The sequence below is a fragment of the Chlamydomonas reinhardtii genome, chromosome 8 (assembly GCF_000002595.2).
Source record: "Chlamydomonas reinhardtii strain CC-503 cw92 mt+ chromosome 8, whole genome shotgun sequence".
Lineage (NCBI taxonomy): Eukaryota > Viridiplantae > Chlorophyta > Chlorophyceae > Chlamydomonadales > Chlamydomonadaceae > Chlamydomonas > Chlamydomonas reinhardtii.
In genome coordinates this window covers 1,982,438-2,002,275 of record NC_057011.1, presented here as the reverse complement: position 1 = coordinate 2,002,275, position 19,838 = coordinate 1,982,438, and the positions used below count along the sequence as shown (strand labels likewise).

At 62.1% G+C, this 19,838-nt stretch overlaps 4 protein-coding genes across 5 annotated transcripts; 3 read left to right on the top strand and 1 right to left on the bottom strand.

The window, feature by feature from the left end:
- Nucleotides 1–32: 32 nt before the first annotated feature.
- CHLRE_08g368026v5 (uncharacterized protein) lies at nucleotides 33–1,298 on the top strand. The gene has a single exon (XM_043064971.1). It carries the CDS (start codon nucleotides 716–718, stop codon nucleotides 920–922), a length of 207 nt encoding a protein of 68 aa, XP_042921972.1. The 5' UTR covers nucleotides 33–715; the 3' UTR covers nucleotides 923–1,298.
- A 148-nt stretch (nucleotides 1,299–1,446) lies between these two features.
- Nucleotides 1,447–3,706, top strand: CHLRE_08g368000v5 (uncharacterized protein). The gene is made up of 3 exons (XM_043064970.1): nucleotides 1,447–1,770; nucleotides 2,042–2,825; nucleotides 3,118–3,706. Exons 1-3 carry the CDS (start codon nucleotides 1,738–1,740, stop codon nucleotides 3,246–3,248), a joined length of 948 nt encoding a protein of 315 aa, XP_042921971.1. The 5' UTR covers nucleotides 1,447–1,737; the 3' UTR covers nucleotides 3,249–3,706.
- A 326-nt stretch (nucleotides 3,707–4,032) lies between these two features.
- On the top strand, nucleotides 4,033–14,368 carry CHLRE_08g367950v5 (uncharacterized protein). The gene is made up of 10 exons (XM_043064969.1): nucleotides 4,033–4,449; nucleotides 4,779–4,868; nucleotides 5,402–5,525; nucleotides 5,869–6,053; nucleotides 6,683–6,766; nucleotides 7,212–7,364; nucleotides 7,795–7,950; nucleotides 8,720–8,887; nucleotides 9,201–9,700; nucleotides 9,902–14,368. The coding sequence occupies exons 1-10, from the start codon at nucleotides 4,264–4,266 to the stop codon at nucleotides 12,840–12,842; spliced, it is 4,587 nt and encodes a 1,528-aa protein (XP_042921970.1). The 5' UTR covers nucleotides 4,033–4,263; the 3' UTR covers nucleotides 12,843–14,368.
- A 462-nt stretch (nucleotides 14,369–14,830) lies between these two features.
- CHLRE_08g367900v5 (uncharacterized protein) lies at nucleotides 14,831–18,872 on the bottom strand. 2 transcript variants are annotated; one of them, XM_043064968.1, is made up of 3 exons: nucleotides 18,346–18,872; nucleotides 17,143–17,262; nucleotides 14,831–17,049 (listed from the first exon to the last, which is right to left on the bottom strand). In XM_043064968.1, exons 1-3 carry the CDS (start codon nucleotides 18,412–18,414, stop codon nucleotides 16,987–16,989), a joined length of 252 nt encoding a protein of 83 aa, XP_042921969.1. In that variant the 5' UTR covers nucleotides 18,415–18,872; the 3' UTR covers nucleotides 14,831–16,986. The 2 variants fall into 2 exon arrangements, with proteins under 2 accessions (XP_042921969.1, XP_001696068.2); XM_001696016.2 differs by lacking the exon at nucleotides 18,346–18,872 and having other exon boundaries at nucleotides 17,143–17,642.
- Between the last annotated feature and the right edge of the window lie 966 nt (nucleotides 18,873–19,838).

Genomic DNA, 19,838 nt, shown 5'->3' with positions numbered 1-19,838 from the left:
CCCAGTTCCTAATTTATAGCCCTGAGCGTCTCTAGAAAGCAACTGCCAGTTAAACGCCAGCGCTCTGCTACTCCAGCCTGCTCCAGCGCGCTCTAGCCAGGCCGCCAGTATCGCTCCCTTTGTCTTAGCCCTTTGTTGACATGCCAAACTCGGGAGCTCCGACGGCACCAAGCACGAAGGTGAGGAGCAGCGGCAGCTCTGGAGCGGCGAGGACCCGGGTCTCCTCGCGGCTCTCGGGCACTCGGCGCACTTTCCCGCCAAAACGTGTCGTGCTGCGCTCCGTGCACCAGAGCCCTACGTTCATTGACGCTTCGCCTGAAACACTTCCTCACATGTGGACGCGCAACAACAAACTAAAATGCCGCAGCGCCCGGCCGGCTCCATGGCTCCATCAGCGGGTCGAGGCGACCCGGGCGCGTCCAAGCCCACCAGCAGCAGAAGTACGCCACTGCATCGTCGCCAGCCTCGCCGCGGCACATGGGGGCGGGATCCATGCAGCGGCGCCCATACTTACCACGCTTGGCCGGCGCCAGTACATACTACCAGTACAGCTCGCCCGGTGCAGCCGCCGTTCAGCCCTCTAATCAGCCCGGCCCCAGCTAGGCAGCCACCCTGCTTCACTTGCTCGGCAGCTTTGCCCGGCATCGGCTACTGACATCCGCCACGCCGCTTCTTTCTTCTCCCGTTTCTTTCCGCTTGCCCACGCATATGCTCCATGGGCGCCCGCGGATGCCTGGCTCCGTTCCAGGTGGGTGCATTTTGTGGGTTTCGCGTTGTCGCGGCGAATGGCAGCAGCCTAGTTGCGAGCTGGAACGCGTCCGCCCCTGCAAGCGGCAGCAGTCTCCACGACACTCGGACTCCGTTTGGCGTGCCGAATGCGGAGCAGCGTGGAGCGCGCACCGGTGTCTCGTCTCGAAGGTAACAAGTAACCGCATTGCCGCTGACACTAACTTCTTTCGTGATGTTTATTGCTAGCCTGGAGCTCGCGACGGCGTCTTGCATTCGCATTCACTCGCAAGCACTTCGTTAACAGGGCGTATCAGGGATAATCGCCCCTGGGCCCCGGCAAGTTCACGCCGGTATCTGTTGCCCAGTGGCAGGGACCCACTCGAGGTTCCGCCCTCGAGCGTTTGGAACTGGCGAGCCTCCCGCTTGCGGGTGCAGCCTGAGCATTCACGCGGCCGCATGCACGCGATTGCAGCACTGCGCGGACGGGTCGTCGTCGTCTTACACCTTGGTTATTTGGTTCTGGAGAATTTGTTTCTTGGTTTGGCTTTTCAGCGGTTTCGGGTACATGCCGTGGACACGCACCGAGCTCGGCCAGCCCTCCGCCCGCCGCCCACTCAGCTGTCAGCACGGTTCCCCCACCCGGCCGGCCCCGCTGCACCGTGCGTGGGCCGGTCCCTGGACGGGTGTGGGGAACCGCACAGCGGTCCGCGCCCGTCCGTCTCAGCTGTCAGCTGTACGCCACTGCATCGTCGCCAGCCTCGCCGCGGCACATGGGGGCGGGATCCATGCAGCGGCGCCCATACTTACCACGCTTGGCCGGCGCCAGTACATACTACCAGTACAGCTCGCCCGGTGCAGCCGCCGTTCAGCCCTCTAATCAGCCCGGCCCCAGCTAGGCAGCCACCCTGCTTCACTTGCTCGGCAGCTTTGCCCGGCATCGGCTACTGACATCCGCCACGCCGCTTCTTTCTTCTCCCGTTTCTTTCCGCTTGCCCACGCATATGCTCCATGGGCGCCCGCGGATGCCTGGCTCCGTTCCAGGTGGGTGCATTTTGTGGGTTTCGCGTTGTCGCGGCGAATGGCAGCAGCCTAGTTGCGAGCTGGAACGCGTCCGCCCCTGCAAGCGGCAGCAGTCTCCACGACACTCGGACTCCGTTTGGCGTGCCGAATGCGGAGCAGCGTGGAGCGCGCACCGGTGTCTCGTCTCGAAGGTAACAAGTAACCGCATTGCCGCTGACACTAACTTCTTTCGTGATGTTTATTGCTAGCCTGGAGCTCGCGACGGCGTCTTGCATTCGCATTCACTCGCAAGCACTTCGTTAACAGCACCCGCAACCGCCGTGGCAGCAATGGCAGTGGCGGTGGCGGCAGTGGCAATGGCGCCAGCGGCGCCGCAGGCGCTGGTACCGCTCACGGCGAGTCGAGCCGCCACCCTCCCCCCACCTCCTTCGACGACGCAACCCTTGGGGCCTGGTTCGACGACCTGAATGAGGCCGCCACGCAGCACGCCATCCGGACCACGCTGGGCAACAGTACGGACGCGACACACGTGGCCCTGGTGATGGCATTGGCGGAAGACATGCGGAGGCTCATGGCGCCCTACGGCTCAGCATACAATAGCCAGGCGCCGCCGCCGCCGCCGCCGCCGCCGCCGCCGCCGCCGCAAACCGGGCACAGCTCTGCCAGCGGCTTCGGCGGCTTCGGCGGCTTCGGCGGCTTCGGCGGCTTCGGCGGCTTCGGCGGCGGCAGGAACAGCAGTGCCGCCGGTGGCAGCAGCAATGGCGCTGGCGGCAGCAGCAACACGAGCAGGGACAGCAGCGCCGGCAGTGGTGGCAGTAGCACTGGGGGAGTGGGGGCAGACGGGGGCTCGGGCCCGGGCTCGGACTGGGAATCTGCCTCTGCTGCCTCGAGCCCAGGTGGCAAGCCGGCCACCGGTTTTGCCGCTGCTGCTGCCGCTGCCGCTGCCGCTGCTGTTGCCACTGCTGCTGCCGCACGCTCGGCGGCTGCGGGCGTGGCAGCTGCGCGCTCGGCGGCGGTTTCGAGCACGAGCAAGGCGGTGAGGGAGTGCGAGGTCTGCCTCAGCGAGGAGCAGTCAGGTGCGCGCGGAGATGCGAGCAGTGGTGGCGGAACCGGCGGATGGGACATGGAAGCGGTGCGGTTCTTAAACTGGTGTCTGTTATGGGTTATGGGGTTGCGTTCAGGCTGCAGCCTCCGAGCCTCGCCCGGTTGACCCACCCTCCATTCCGGATTGCTAGCTGGCCAAGCCTAGCTCGACACCCCAACCATTCGCTGAGATCTACCGATGCAGCTGTGCTCATTCGACATTCCCACCCCGCTGCCTTTTGCTAACGTTCCCGCCCCTGACCCGGCGTCCCTGCGGCCCTGCAGATGGCAAGCCGCTGAAGAAGTGTGGCGGCTGCAAGTCGGCGTACTACTGCAGTGAGGCCTGCCAGACTGCGCACTGGCCCAACCACAAGGCCGCTTGCGGGAAGCTGCGCAAGCAGCAGCAGACGATGTAGATGCAGCGGGAGAAGCAGTGGCAGTAGCAATGTTGCATTAACAGGTGCAGCAGTTGCAGGCTGCAGGGTAAGATAGGTGTGGGCATGGGGCAGTCGCCTGCGGTGAGTTGGTAGGCAAAGTGCCTGACGAGACGCCTGTCGGGCCCCAATTCCGTCCGCTTTCCGTCTTTCTAGGGGGACGTCACAGGGGTGATAGTTGCGCAAGATCAAGCGTGCCCACAACGGGGACCGACAAGCCTGCAGGCCTGATGAGTACCTGACGAGAAGATTGCCGTCCGGGCTCGGACATTTTTCAGGTTTCAAGGCCGCGCGTGGCCTAGGGGCCCCGGGTCCTTGTAGAACACGGTTGACGATCGGGGGCTCGTATCGCAGAGTGCGCCATCCTCGGAGGGCGGCCAGGCATTTGGCACATTGGCCGCCTCTCGGCACCCTTATGAGAAATGTAAGCTAGTGTGAATGCAAATACAAGACGCCGCCGAGTGCTCTAGGCTGGCAAGCAGCAAGAAAGTGTTGTCGAAGCGGACTCACGCCACGTGCCGATGGCCGGATGCTGGAGCAGGGCCAGCACGCAATCACAACGATTGTTTGGTGCAAGTCTCTCAGCTAATAGCGGTGGGGGCTGGCCGCAGCGCAAGACATGCACGGCGGAGGGCCCGCGGCCAGCCGTGGCCGAGGGGCGGCAGGGGTGCCAATCTGCGGCAGTACGCGTGCCGCGATGACGCGGTCTGAACATGAAGTTTAACTCCATTCATGGTGCCTATTGTGAACCATCTACACTGAATTACTTATTACGTAGCATCATAAAGCGTTGGTTCCTTAGAATGCGGTTAGGCCAAACTTGGTCCGAGTTCTTCCAAGTTTGTGTAACAGCACGAAAGCGCATAAGCGCCTTCAAGCAATGCAAACGCATACTTTGATATAATTGTAGTCGACGCTGGGCCTGATGACCCGTTTGACAAGCTAGGGCGATTCTGCTTTCCTCAACAAAGCTGAAAGCGGAATTTAGTCGCCAAGGATGCCGACTGCAAAGGAGCAGGCTGCTTTATTGGCAGCCACAGCAAATTCAGATGCAATTAGCGCGCAACAAGATAAAGCGGCCGCACAAGCGGCCGCGCAAAGGGCTGCCGCTGCTGCCGCTGCACAGCGAGCTGAGTTTCAGTACTTGGCTGGGATTCCTGCAGCAAGGCGTTCAGTGGCGCAGGTGCGGGCCAGACCTCATGCACATGTGCCGACTAGCCATCGGGGTTTCGGCGGTTACTTAAAACACCAGAAGGGCTTTGCGGTCAGCAGCATTGCCTGAGACATTGCCACGAGCCCGAGGTCGATCGTCATGGGTCACAGCTTAGCGCCCCTGCTGTGGGAACGGACTCTGGGGTCGGGTGCAAGGGTCCCGGCGTGTCGGACTCCACACACACAGACACACAAGCCGCGGCCCTGACGCAAGCCGCCGGTCCTTGGGCCGACCTCTACTTCCGCCTTTACACCGCATTACACCACATAATATCACACACAAACCCTCTGCCGCTGCAGAACAACAGACTGGCCGTGTTCCTGGCCTCAGCCCCCCGCACCGCCGCCGCCGGCCCCACCGCCATCCACGCCCTCAGCATGGTTGTCCAGGTGCGTGCCACACGGCAGCCTTCGCCTTGCTGCCTAGCTTTTCCTTGGTCTCTTGGGGAGTGCAAGGATACTTGTAAAAGCGGTACAGGATGCACTGGCAGGGGGGCGCCGCCGCGGCAGACGGCAGTCCAAGCGGCTGCTTCAGCCTGGCACGTTGCCTTTGCTAGCTAGGTAGCGTCTTGCCTCCTGGGCAGTGCCATTGGGGACGCCACATGGCCAGAGACTGGTGTATGTGCGCGCGGGGGCATCACCCGCTGCCACCGAGCCCTGCGGCCAGAGCTCTGCAGCCAGAGCCCCCTCCTGCCACACTCCACACACTCCTCCCTCCACTTGTCCATCCTGTCGCCCTCCTCCCTCCTCCCACCTCCCGCTTCCCTCTGCCCTATTTCCCTTCCTCCCTGCCTCCTCCCCTTCCTCCCTCCCTCCTCCCCCTCCCTCGACATCGTCGGTAACGCTTCATGTTCCGCAAGATGGTCTACCGTCTACCACTTCCTTAACTAATCATGAATGTAATCCCTCCTCCAAACCTTCAGGTCCTGGAGGTGCCGCGCAACTGCACGGTGTACCGCCTGAACGACCCCTCCGACGGCTTCTATGTGGTGGTGGACGGCCGCGTCATACTGTACGACGTCAAGGACCGGGAGGAGGCGGAGGACGGTGCGTGGGCGTGGGGTGTTGCGGCGTGGAGTGTGTGTGTGTGTGTGTGTGTGTGGGGGGGGGGGGGGGCTGGGGACTGGGGTTGTGGGGTTGGGGGCGTGGGGTTGGGCTTTGGGGTTTGGGGGTGGTGAGTTGAGCACGCGCTGGGTGGCATGGTGGGGGCGAGGGGCAACTCGAGCGGCGTGCCGCTGTGGGAACGCGCTGGGACAGCGGCTTATGGTAACAGCAAGCCTTTGCGAGACGGCCGCGGCCCCGCATCCAACACGCTCTTTTTTCCCCTTCCTCATCCCCTTCCTCTTCCCCTTCCTCTTCCTCTTCATCTTCCCCTTCCTCATCTCCGCAGATGACGGCGTTGTGGACCGGCTGGGTCGCAACGAGTCGTTTGGGGAGGAGGACCTGCTGTCGGGCAGCCGGCGGGCGCACCGCGCGGAGGCGGGCCCGGAGGCCAGCGCCATCCTGCTGCGGGTGGGGCCGGAGCTGTACCGCAAGCATCTGCAGCACCTGCACCAGCCAGACTTCGAGGACAAGGTGGGGCGGGCCAGGGGGGCTTGGGGGGGGGTTGTAAGTGTCAGCCCGAACTAGACCAGGCCAGGCTAGCGGAGGGGGTGTGGGATGGGGTTGGGGATGGGGTTGGAGTTGAAGGTGTGTGTGTGTGTGTGTTGAAAAGAAAACAACAAAACGAAGCCCGCCCAGACGGCGCGCCGGAGTTACTTCCGGATACCTACCGTGTGTGTGTGTGTGCGCGTGTGTGTGTGTGTGTGTGTGTGTGTGTGCATATGTGTGTTGAGTAGGCTTCGTGTGTGTGTGTGGGGTGGGTGGGTGGGTGGGTGGGGGGTCACACGCATTAAGGTTACGAAGTAACTTCGGGGGGGGGGGCGGTTGGGGGGGGGGTTGGGTGGGGGCAGGGATGTCTGCGTGGGCATGGGGATGGGGTTGGCGCAAGACAGGAGGGGTTGTGTGGGGCCTGTGTGGGTGGGTTGGTTCTGTGTGGGACGCACGCCCCATCGCAACACCGCTGGCCACACGGCAACCGCGCACGTGCCATGCCCACACAATCTTGAACACACATGGGCTCTCTCTCTCTCTCTCTCTCTCTCTCTCTCTCTCTCTCTCTCTCTCTCTCTCTGCTGAGTGTGTATGCGTGTGTGTACGTTCAGGTGGAGTTCCTGGGTCGGCTCGAGGTGTTCCGCACACTGCCCGAAGAGACCCTGCGCAAGCTGGCGCCCTGCTTCGGACAGGTGGTGAGTGGCGGCAGCGGCGTGTGTGTGTATGTGTGTGTGTCTGTGTGTGTGTCTGTGTGTCTGTGTGTGTGTGTGTGTGTGTGTGTGTGTGTGTGTGTGTGTGTGTGTGTGTGTGTGTGTTACACTCATGACAAGTAAGGAAGTGGTAGACGCTAAACCATCTTGCGGAGCATCAAGGGGGGGGGGGGGGGCGCAAGAATGGCGAGTTCAGCAATAGAATGCCAAGCGGTGTTTACACCATCTGCAACCAAGGGAGAAGGGGCGGCTCAGGACACGCCAAGTCACTGACTGGAAGTTGGCACGAGTCAGGCTTGGGGATGGTGTGTTTACAACCACAGCTGACACACGCTTGACAAGCCACACCAGTCCTCATCCACCATTCCGTCACCCAATCTCTCCCCCTGCCCCTCCTCCTACCTCCTCCTCCTCTTCCCCCTCCCCTCAGGAGCTGCGCGCCAAGGACTACCTGGTGCGGCAGGGCGAGCGCGCCGACTCCATGTTCGCCATCGCGGCGGGCCAGTGCAGCGTGCTGGTGGACCCCAAGTTCCGGCCCGAGGGCAGCGGGCTGGCGGAGGCCGACCCCAAGAAGGCCATGCAGGTGGGGGAGGGGAGGGAGGGGGGGAATGTGTGTGTGTGTGTGTGTGTGTGTGTGTGTGTGTGTGTGTGTGTGTGTGTGTGTGTGTGTGTGTGTGTGTGTGTGTGTGTGTGTGTGTGTGTGTGTTGAGGAAACAACAAAACGAAGCCCGCCCAGGGGGAGTGTGTGTCTGTGTGTGTCTGTGTGTGTGTGTGTGTGTGTGTGTGTGTGTGTGTGTGTGTGTGTGTGTGTGCGTTTGTGTGTGCGGGGGGGAGCGTTGTTTCCACCATGCCACGAAGGCAGTACAATTGAGGATATAATGGGAGGGAGGAGGCCGTGGACCCAACCGAAGACCCCGCGCTCCCGCCCTACCCCGCCCTCCCGCCGTCCTGCGGCTTCACTGCTTGATCTATCATGAGTATGAATGTAACACCCTCCCCCTCCCCCGCTGCAGGTGTGCCTGATCGGCCCCGGCAACATCGTGGGCGACATGACGGTGCTGGCCAATGTGCGCAAGCGCACCGCCTCCATCCTGTGCCTGACCGACCTGGTCACCTACAAGATCCGGAGGGCCACGTTCATCCGCCGCGTGCCGCCCATGCAGCTGGAGGTGCGCGCGTGCGTGTGTGTGTGTGTGTTAGAAAAAAAAACGATGTGTGTGTGTGTGTGTGTGTGTGTGTGTGTGTGTGCCACAAGGAAAGCATTGCGCAAAGACAGTGTATGCAATGCAGCACAGCGACGGTTTAGGGATGTTACCTGAAGTAACCTGGCATACTGCTGTGAGGCGCCGGTCTTACCAACCGTAAATCGCGCAACCCCCGCTACTCTAACCTCGAGGTGGAGTAGTGTCCACACGCTCTCAAGGGTGCAAACCCATGCATGTGCTCACGGTACCGTGAGGCCCAGGCAATCCTACTACTCCTAGCTCCGCGTCGCTACTGCTGGCCCAGCTCCCGCCCGATCCTTGATGAAATGCTCACCTATGAGCGAATAAGAAAACATAGAGCACAGCGCGGCAGCAGGGGAGTGTCACGAGCAAGAGCAAAGGAACATGTTAGCGCGGCGTGCGCGTGTGTGTGTGTGTGTGTGTGTGTGTGTGTGTGTGTGTGCGTGGCGGCAGTGGTTGTGGGTGTGCTAGTGGTTGTGGCCGTGGTGGTTATGTAGGGCTGGCGAGGGCCGCGCCAGGGAGTGCTAAGGGGCGGGGGGGGGCCGGGGCGGCGAGGTGAGGGGTATTCAGCAGACGAACAAAAACCCATACGTACGCCATACGTCACGACGCACCCCGCACCCAACAGCCCACTACGCACCTTGGGTTTGGTTCTCGTAACCCGCAACCCGCAATACGCACCACCGACACACACGCCCTGCCCACCCCACAGGCTCTGCGGCAGGTGGCGGAAGCCAAGATCAAGATCACGGAGAAGCGCGTGACGGCGGCGGCGGGCGGCGCCGGCGGCCCTGCCAAGGCCGCTGGTCCGCCGGTGCTGCTGACCCTGCGCGACAAGATCCTGCACGGCCACGACCTACGCCAGCTGTCACAGCCGCAGGTGCGTGCGTGGGGTGTGTGTGTGTATGTGGGAGGGGGGGCTGCGGGGGAGCTTGGATGTGTTTGTGTGTGTGTGTGTATATATATGTGTGTGTGTGTGTGTGTGTGTCTGCCGCAGTCCTGCAGTGCGCGCATAACAGCTGCGGTTCAGGCGCGCGGCGTCGCACCAGAATCACCTGCATTTTAACCATCACCTCCTACCTACCTACCTGCGCCACCACCAACCTCAGCCCAGCCAAATCAAACCCCTCAAACCCCTCAAACCCACGCCTCTCCAACCCCAACACGCACCCGTACTTTGTACGTGTGCGCAGGGCGTGGGGCCTCTTGACCTACGTGGCCACGGCCCGGGCGGCCTCAGCAGCGGCGTTGAGGCCTTGCTCGCCAACTCCCTCGCAGCCGCACAGCACGCAGCAGGCATGCAGCAGCAGCACTCCGCCTCTGGCAGCATGCAGGGTGCCGCCGCCGCCGCCGCCGCCTTCAACGCCGCAGGCATCGTCCCCGGCGGCGCCGCCAGGGCGGCGGCTGCCGGCGGCGGCTCGGCGGCCGGGGGCGGCGGGCCGCAGAGCCCCCTGGCGGCGGCCGCGGCGGCGCTGGTGGCGGCCAGTGGCGGCGGACCTGCGGGTATGGCGGCGGGGCCGGGGGGCCTGCACAACGCGCGGGCGCGGTTCTCCGCGCCACCTCGCAAGGCCACGTCGATGCCTGTGGCGGCGCTGGGCGGGGCGGGCGGCAGCTCGGTGTCGGCCAGTGGCGGCGTGGCGGCGGCGGTGGGCGCCCGGGTCGGGCGAGGATCGGTGGCGCTGCCTTGCAGCAGGTGAGTGAGGCATATATGTCGTGCGGGCAGATGCGTTTGCAAGTTTAGGGCCGGTCTGGGGCCGCCCCGGCGAAGCGTCCTGCCAGAATTCCGCATGTGCATGTGTGCACTCGCATGGTTCATAGCAACCGCCCACCATTTCAACCCGCCCGCCTCACGCCACACACGCCCCCGGCCTTCCTCACCCCGCCCGTCATGCAGCATGCGCGGCGGCGGCACGTCCGACATCAACTACACCTGGGGCCTGGGGCCCGGCACCCTCATCAACAGCCTGCTCGCCGCCAGCGCCGGCAGCGGGAACGGCAGCGACGCCGACGGCAGCGGCGGCGGCGGCGGCCGCCCGTCCACCGCCTCGCCCGGCGGGCCAGGTATGGGCGTGCGCCGTTCGCAGCCCATCGACGGCCGCGGCGACGTGGATGCGGCCGGTGGCGGCGGCGGCGGCGGCGGCGGCGGCGGGTCGCAGTTCCTGGGGCACCATGCGTCCGTGGTCCCCGGCGTCGGCGGCACACACCATGCGCACACATACCATGGCGGCGCCGGTGGCGGCGCTGCCAGCGGCGGCGGCGGCGGCGGCGCGAGCGCACTGACGCCGTCGCCCATGCCGGCGTCAAACCGCCACCTCGCTGGCCGCAGCGGTGTCGGCGGCGGTGGCGGTGGTGTTGGCGGCGCGGCGTCATTCTCGCACGCGAGCCGCCCAGGCGCCGGCAGCCCTGCCGGCATGCCCGCTCGCGGCGGCTCCTTAAGCTCCGTGATGCTGCTTCCGCAGCCCGGTCCCTCCCAGCCCGCCATCCGCACGCTGCCTGGGGCCATTGCGGACGGCTACACGCCCTACAACGCTTGGGCTGCCGCCAGCGCCGCAAGCCCGGAGCTCCCCGGAGCTATGGGTGTCGGTGGCGGCGGCAGTGCGTCGTTTAGTTCGTCGTCGCCGCTTGGCCGCGGCGGCGGTATGGCCCGCGGGATCGACCGGCTGGGAGCGACCGGCTCACCGCTGGGCGGCGTGGAACGACTGGGCTCGCTCACAGGGATGGGCGGAGCGGCGGCAGCGGCGGCGGCAGCAGCAGCAGCCGCTTCCGCGGCGGCGGCAGGGGCAACGGCGAGCAGGAGCGACTCGCGTGGTAGCGCCAGCGGCATGGGGGCCGCGCCAGTGCTGCGGCCGGCGCCGCTGGTGATTGGCGCGGCGGCGCCGGCGCACTTCAATGCCATGAAGGCGTGGGCCAGTGAGCCGTCCGGCGGCGCTGCAGCGGGGCTGTCGCCCACGCGCGACGGGGCGGCGGCCGAGGCGGCCGCCGCCGCCGCCGAGGCGGCGGCCGCCGCCGCCGCTGCCGGAGTGTCCGGCGCGGGATCGAGCGCGGGCTCGAGCCGCCGCAGTATCAGCACGAGTGGCGGGCCGGGCCGCGTCAGCAGCGGCAGTGGCGGCGCCGCCAGTGGCGGGAGTTCCCGCCGTGCTGGCTGGGCCTCAGACGCGGGGCTTCAGCAGGACCAGCAGCACGGCCGCGAGGCGGCGGGGGCGGCGGCCGTGGAGGAGGTGGACGCCAGTGGCGGGGCGGGAGAGGGAGATGCGGGCGGTGAGCGCAGCGGCCCTAGCCGCATGCTCGCAAAGAAGAAGAGTGTGGGCAAGGCGCGCTTTGGCCGGATGCTGGCGACCGCCAACTCCAGCGTGGACGCGTTGGTGGCGGAGGCGGTGCTAGCGGCGGAGGCGGCCGAGGCGGCGGCGGCGGCGGCGGTGGCGGCGGAGGCGGCAGAGGCGGCGGAGGCGGGGGCGCAGGGCACGGCGGGCGCGGATGCCGTTGCGCCAAGCTTGGAGTCGGGGGCGGATGCGGGGTCAGAAGGTGCGAGTGCTGTTGCTGCGCCCGCTGTGGGCTGCACCCCGCATGCTGAGGGCGCCGTGGCCGCGCCGCATGCGGTTGAGGATGCGGACGCGGAGGCGGTGGAGTCGGCGGAGTCAGCGGAGGCGGCACCTGATGGCGAAGAGCGCATCCCGGCCGCGGCGGCGGTACTTGTGGAGGACGGGCAAGGGCAAGGGCAAGGGCGCACCGCAAGCGATGCGGCGGCTACAGATGCCTCGCAGCCCGACGCTGCGGCGCCTGGGCCTCAGGCAGGGGTTGCGACTGGGTCTGACGCCGCCACTCCTGACGCCGCTGCCGCTGCCATTGCTGCTGACGAAGACGCGCCGCGCTCCCAGTCGCCCACCGCTGCTGCTGCTGCTGCTGCTGCTGCTGCTGCTGTTGCTGCTGACGGCGGCCTGGCTGCTGAGCCCAGCGCAGCAGACAGCGCCGCACCGTCCCGCGAGAACAGCAACCGCCTGGTCACAGCCCGCCTGCAGCACCAGCAGCTGCACAACCAACAGCCACAGCAGCCGGCGCCAGAGCAGCAGCAACAGCAGGCCGCCGCTCAGCAATTGGGCCGGGGCTCCTTCTCTGGGGTCACGCCTGCGCAGCTGCCGGCGTGGGGTGCGGCGCCGGCGGCAGCAGGGGCCGCTGCCCCGGCCGCCCCAGCGTCCGCGCCGCCGCCACTTGCCCTGGTGGTTGTGGCCACGTCAGCGCCGGTCGCCTCCCGCTCTGCCAGCCCGGCCTTCGCATCGTCGCCGTCAGCCGCTGCCGTCGTTAGGCCCGCCAGTCGCCAGCCTGTAATGCTGCAGCTGACAGTGCCAGACGGCGCCGGCGGCGGCTACGGCCGCAGCGGCGGCGGCGCCAACGCAGCCTCGCCGAACCGGCGCTTTCAGGGCGGCGGTGCCGGCGGCGCGGCGGCGGTCTCGCCAGGGCATGTGCGGCAGTACCCCTTCGTTGGGCCCTTCCTGTCGATCACAAAGGGCGTTGCCCCGAGCATGGGCGGCTTTGGGTCCGCCTCACCGACGGGCGGGGCTGGAGGCGTGCCGCCACGCCAGCCCTCACTCACGGCTGCATCGCCGCCGTCCTTCACTGGAGGCGGTGGCGGCGGCGGCGGTACGGCTCCCATGTACGACAGCGTGCGTGTCGTACACGGCACGGAGGGCGGCGTGGCGGGCACCGCCGCTGGCGCCAGCCCTTCTCGAATGGGGGGAGGAGGTGGTGGTGGCGGGGGAGGAGGTGGCGGCGGGACGCTGAGGAAGGGTGGTGCTCTGTACAGCAAGCCCGCGCCTGTGCAGCGTGCGGTCATGCCTTGAGGATTGCCGATCTGGCCGTGTGTGATGTGGGCTAAACAAATGGAGCTTTGGAGCGTCAGGTTGGGGCACGTTGAGGACCTTGCCTTGCCGGCGATTCAAGACTAGGGGAGTTGGGCGGACAGTGGGGCGAGCGCACAGGGCGAGCGGGCGTGCGCAGGTACTGCCCAGCACCTATGGAGATCAAGTACATATTTATGCCATCAAGAGAGCGCGTAGGCCGGGAAATTAATACCTTTCTGTGCGCGCGGCGATGTGCGACACGGCACGGGATTTCGCTTGTTGAGAGGCCGATCCTGTCGGAGCAGTGGGCCTTCATGTGCATGATGACAGGTCATGTGTGCTAAGAGTACAGGGCATGCGCACGCACTTGCTCATATTTAGCGCGCTGATAGATGGTGGTGCAGTATGCAAGTATACCGGTATGCGTGCGGGTGCGGGTGAGTTGACACGAAATACAAGTGGCGGATGACCGAATGGCAATGCTGCAGCTTTTGTCAACACATTTTTAGCAAACAGTGCGGCGCAAAGTAACCAGCGGGCGGCCCGCCTGGCAGCAGGGGAATTGCATATGGACTTGCTTAAAAGTGCAATTATTTCATGTGTGATGTGGGTTTCTGACGTTTGCAGCACAGCATCGACAGTGGAGCAAGTCGGCTACGCCTGCTGACTTAGTGAATTGGCCCCCAGTGGTTTGTGGCCAGTGCAAGGGGCTAGAGCTGATAGGCCACTGCAGCAAATTGCAGAGCAAGGACGGTGCCAATAAGCGAATTGCTCGAAGTGGAGTAACATGTAACCAAGCAAGCTATAGAGCTGCAGGTCACATGGGAGCCTGGCTGCGTGGCCCTTGCCATGCAATGTCCGAGTGTGTGCGTGTGAGACCACACATACGACGGGGTACTGTGGGTAGACGACACCAGCCGGTAGGGTGGGGTCGTCTACTGCCTGCACTCGCATTTGCATTCGCATCTACGCTTTCAATGGGGTGGGTTGCATTGGGGAGAAAGATAGCCGGGCAGGGTCTCGTGTGAACGGAGATTCAACCCCATCATTAAGACCGCTGGACTGCGGTGCAAGCGTTGCGTCGCAACTATCATTTGAGCGAAGCTCAAAACACCACGTAAGCTTCAAAGGTTGTATATGGGCCGTGCGCGCTGGCGCGCATTAACATCGCTTGTACAGCGTACGTACATGCAATCTGCAGTTGCAGTGCAACAAGCAAGCGCAACTGAGAGCTCTCCCTGCCGGGGCTCCTTATTAGCTGCATGCACCAATCTCAGACACTCTGCTTTTGTCCCAAACCCGGTCAACCAAGTCTAGCCCCTGAGGCTGGTGGCCCTATGAGGCATGCCCCGCGTGCGGATCTGGTTGTGGGACACGTAGCCATGAAGGGTGACTGGCAGGGTGTGGTGGGTGACAATGTGCGGTGGGTGACAATGTGTGGTGTGTGGTGGGAGGAGGAAGGGGAAGGCGCAGCACCACACTGGCACGCAACGCACAAGCAGAACGCCAGGGACCACCGCACTGGCCACCAAAACCCAAGGGCACCCGCCCTCCGGGGAAAGCAAGGGCAGACCGGGGCCCCCCAAAAACAGGCGAAGCAATCACCAAACTCACAGAACAGAGCAAGAAACATGCGCGAATAGGTATAAGAAAAGAAAGGAGAAACACAGAAACCGGCACCCAAGCCCCAACCACCGCGAGAATGGGACACCACCACAGGCGCACACACAATGCTGGCACCCCTGCACCAACACATTGCAGACCGGGCCCCAAGGCCAGGGAACACAGGGTCATGTTGGTGACCAAGCTTAGTTTTGGTCAAGATCACAATGTCTGCATTTGGTTGCAAATTGTAAAGCTCAAGTTTCCTGGGGCTCTTGGCCATTACCTGTGAGAGTAGGCCCCCTACATTGCGTGTGGCAAGGTGAAGTGTGCGGGCTTGTGCCTGTTGATCCGGGCTGGGTTGTCCAGTAGTGGCAGGTTGTTGCACTGTTGACGGGGTTTATTCAGTGCCTGTACCTTGTAGATGCCCTCAGGCCGCCCGCGGCGTCTACAGAATGTAGATGAAACCTCCCGCGGCATTTACCCCCCAAAATTTTTCCGGGACCCAACCCACACGGATCGTGTGCGGTGGTGTTGGCGATCTCGGCGAACGCCAATTGCACGGCAATATAACAGTGAACCCAATGCCCCAGAACATTCTCAGATGCCGACACCGACACGACACGCCCACTCCTCCCACGTCCTCCCCTGCTTCCCGCCGACCCAACCTCACTCTCCTGCCGTCAACACCCATAGATACAGCCCTCTGAGTCTTCTTACCATATGCCACGCAAATTTCGGCCGTGGAGTAGCCGCTGGAACCCCTTTGTCCTTTGGCCAAAACTGGCCGAAATCCCATAAATGTCTTCGTCTGTTTGCCGAAATACCCCCCAAGATCCCGTGCGTTTTGGCCAAAATTTCAAGTCAAGATCAGATAATTTTCTTCCGCCATACCGCAGGCCTTCTTGGGCAAATTTTGTTCCGAACGAAGGAAGATACGAGCGCTGACCCGGAACATTTTTTCCTAGGGGCAAGCCCCCAAACCCCCAAAACGTCTTCATATGGTATGCCGCCAAATCTGCGCACAAACGTCTACACTTCATAGAAGTGCGGCCAAATTTCTACGCGTAGATGGAAGATACAAGCACACTGGTGTAGTGAACAGCACAACCGGCTAGCTGGAGCAGTGGCGCATGTGCCTTGCTGTGCGGATGATGATGCAGCGGTGATTTCCTGTTTCGGACTGCTCATCCACTGCAGCCCTGAAGCACTAGGTGACTATGCCGAACCCCTGGCTATTGGAATCTTTGCCCTGGCGTGGGGCAGGAGTGGGGCGAGCAGGGGATGTACGTTCAGGCTCAAGCAGTTCCAGGGACTGCGAAAGTTGTGGCATAGTAGGACAATTTTGCATGATAACTTTTGTATGCTCAAAGCCACACACTGCCACAGTATCTTATCCGGGTGCCTGCATGGCGAGCTGTACACAGCCCCTGACATGGCACACTCCAAACCTCAGCACACGTCCACAACACCGTCACTACATTATACATGGGCACTGTCACCTCACTTCAACACGGGCACTGCCACAAACTGGGGTCCAGCAAGCAGTACACTTGAGGTCTAACTTGCTGCTTGTCTGCGCCACTGCCATGTTTCCCGCCTGTGTCCCAACGAAGCTCTCAGTGGAGCAAGCACAAGGGCGTGCTGGCAATCCAGCCCACACCCACAATGTTGTCACGCCAACTCGCCCCTGCACTGGTGCAGCCCCAGCTTCATTAATTCAGTCCGCTGCCTAAAAAGCAGAGACAATACCCAGCAAGTCCGTCCACTTGACAAATTGGATTCAGAGAAACACCCGCACAATGACAACCCCCACCACAAGCCGGACTGCAGCCGGATCAAGATGCCCAGTGTTCTCATTTGGGGGAATAGATGCCCAACTACGGTACTGATGGAAACAAGGAGGTGGCTGCCTTAGGGAGGCAGGAAAAGGGCTGAGCCCTCCCCTCCCGGGTCGTTATCAACCCAGCCACCTTGACGCGGGCGCCTACTAAGCACACGCAAATTGCACACACCTCTATGTTGGGGGCCTTTGGCATCCCCGCAAATCCGGACGTGGCCGGTTGGGTGGGGTGCACAGTCCGTGCTAACCCGCAGCTAACAAACTAGTCACGTCACAGCGCCAGATGCATACTATCAAAAAATTTTGATGCAAGGGGAACCACATATTTTGTCCGGGGGCCTGCCAATGAACCGAGAATGCCAGGTGCTGGTGGCCAGTGCAGGCAGAGTGCCGGCGATGTTTCCCCCTGTGTCCCCAATGCCCCTCTCAATGGAGGAAGCAAAAGGACTTCCTGGCAATCCATCCCACACCCACAGTGTTGTCACATGAACTCGGCCTTGCACTGGCGCAGCCCCAGCTTCAGGAGCTCGTCCACGCAGTCCGCTGCCTTGGCAGCGGGGAAAATGGTCAGCCAGTCCGTCCGCTTGACCACTTTGAGGTAGATGAGCATCAGCAGGATGCCCACCCACACCGCCAGCCGGATCACGATGCCAACAGACTGCGCGTGCCGGATGCTGGCGCTCAGGGCAGGCGGAAGCCCTAGAACGCCGGCTTCACAATCCACATCATCAGTCCGAATAAGAAAACAGCAAAGATGTTCAGCTGCAAGCATGCAAGGTAACATGAACTGAATAAAGGAGCTCACGCGCGTCAAACACCAACTGCATTGGCAACCAAGCAAAGCCACAAACTCACCACCACAAACAGGAAGTGCAGTCTCTTGCGTTTGTTCACCGCCGCCTTGCGCTCCGCCTCCGCCTTAATGAGCAGATCCTCCAGCTCCTCTCTTGACAAATCCGACAGGCGTGAGGCCACCTGCCAAGTTGGGCAAGCAATCACGTGAGCACCATAGAACTTCATATTTTTGCAGTTTCCTTGCAAAGTATAGATAGACGGCATGCATATACCGTACTGTGGAGCTAATGCAATGCACAAGTGTTTAGAAGCCTTCAACTCAAATAAACTTGGTGTTGCAGTCCTTTTGCCTATTACAAAACACCAGACAATGTGCAATGCATATTGAAATTGTGCAGCCCCCGCCCCAGTGCGACCCGCCCCCCCTCAGTATATGCAGCAGGCCCCGCTGGGGCTGCGCTGCCAGCATCATCATGCGGCATCCGGGGCGTGCCTCAGCAGCCATGGAGAGTAGGGCCCCAGGCGAGAGCAGCCGGTGCGTGTAATAAGGTGCGTGTAATAAGGTAGAGCCGGCGCATGAAGTTGTGTGGTTGTGGAGGTGTCTTGAACTCACAAGATTGCATTTCCCCCTTGGCAGACTGCCTCATGCCTGACCATCTTGCCGCGAGAGGAGCTGGAGAATCGGATCATCAAGGTGCAGGTGGAGCGCAAGGCGGAGGAGGCCAAGCGCCAACCCTGGTTCGCTTTGGTCCAGGCCACCATCCAAAATTGACAAATCTTTGACCCTTGACATTGGCTTGGCAATACCACAGGACAAAACATCTCACCTTGTGAATGCGGATGTTACAGAGGGGACAGTCCCAGCACCCAAAGACGCCAAGCCATCACATGCTATCAGGGCCCAACTTGACTCCACAAACCCCGACTTTGCTGCAAACCCTCCCGCGGTCAAAGTCTGTGTGACTCTGTGCACAGTGAGTCCTAGCCATGCCTCAACCCGCCAGAGCCCCACCGCTGTGCCTCAACGCCACAAGCTTAGGCACCTTATGGGAGGCTTGCCCGTCCGACTGTGAATCTAACGGGACATTGCCAGCATGTCAGATTTCTTTTCCGATGGCATCTTCCAGTGCGGGGGGTCTTGGGGGTGGATAGGGGGGCACCCCGATGCCAAACTGGTCCCCCTGAGCGAGTCCCCATGCTCCCAATCCCTCCGTGTATATAGTATTGACTTGTTGGTTGAGTGTCAGGGCAGCCTATGCTCGCCTGAGGTCGTATTGGGCGGGTTTTGGCCAGCCAGCCAGGGAGCCCGATGGGTACAGTATGTGCAGGCATGGTTGGGCTAGTTGGGCCAAAGTGTGCTTGATGAAGCACAAACCCAATCAACATGCTAATTAGATACATGATATTGCACTGGACTGGAATGTATTCTGGTGTGAAATGTGAGGGCTCTGTCAACCGCGACTGCTGCTAGAGATATTCTGTGGAACAAAAAGCGGCTGTTTGTGCAAAATGCCAGCATATGTTGCTGCACTTTGCGAGCTCAATGAGCAGGCAGGCCATCCCAAGGCCTAGAACAGCATTTCATGATTTACATATGTCATGTATAAGCATTAGACACGGTTTGGTCGTTGGACGGCGGAATGGCTTGCATGGGCACACCCCAAGTGCGTGAACCTGGGTTGTCAGGCTCAAGGATGTGGAGGACAAGCGGACTTCCTGTCTGCTGCGACGGTGCACAGTTTGTGGCTTGACTGGTAAGTCAGCGCGTGAGCTCCTGTATTCTGCACATGTATCTTGCATGCGTGCATGCATGTTTGTGCACGTGTGCTTGTTGTTTACTTGCTCTTGATAGGAGCTCAAGTTGGCCAGCACCTGGCACTCACAGTCTGTCAGCATCGTGATCTGGCTGGCGGTGTGGGTGGGCATCCTGCTGATGCATGCTCATCTACCTCAAAGTAGTCAAGTGGACGGACTGGCTCACCATCTTCCCCGCTGCCAAGGCAGCGGACTGCATCGATGAGCTCCTGAAGCTGGGGCTGCACCATTGCAGGGGCGAGTCGGCATGACAACATTGTGGGTGTGGGCTGGATTGCCAGCAAGTCCTTGTGCCCCTCTCAGTGGGGCAAGCACAAGGACTTGCTGGCAAATCAGCCCACACCCACAATGTTGTCACACCCACTCACTGTTGTATAGGCGCAGCTCCAGCTTCAGGAGCTCGTCCACGCAGTCCGCTGCCTTGGCAGTGGGGAAAATGGTTAGCGCGTCTGTCCACTTGATTACCTTGAGCGAGATAAACATCAGCAGGATGCTGACCCATACTGCCAGCCGGATCAAGGTGCTCACAAACTGCGAGTGCCGGGTGCTGGCCAACTTGCTTGAGCTCCAACATATCAAGTTCATCCAGGTTATCAGTGTTGTGTCACCCAATACTAGCACAGCAGGTGAGTGACACAGGCATGGCGAATTCCCGATATGTTCCACAGATAGAGCCGTATACTCACCAGCAGCTTTTGCGGTTATCACTGACCCCCATGCTGATTGCCTAATGTATTGGCAACTGGACGACTTTCCGCCACATTACTGTACTCAGTACCTTCTCTGCAAACCCCTAACAAACATAACCAGCTACAAATGTGACTAGTGGAGTCATGCAAGTGTTCAATATTCTTTGGCCAGAACGCGTTGGGACTGGGCTTTTGCCCCCCGCTGGGGTGAGAGGCACGGGTGAGAGGGCTAATATGAAGACCCTGTTTCAG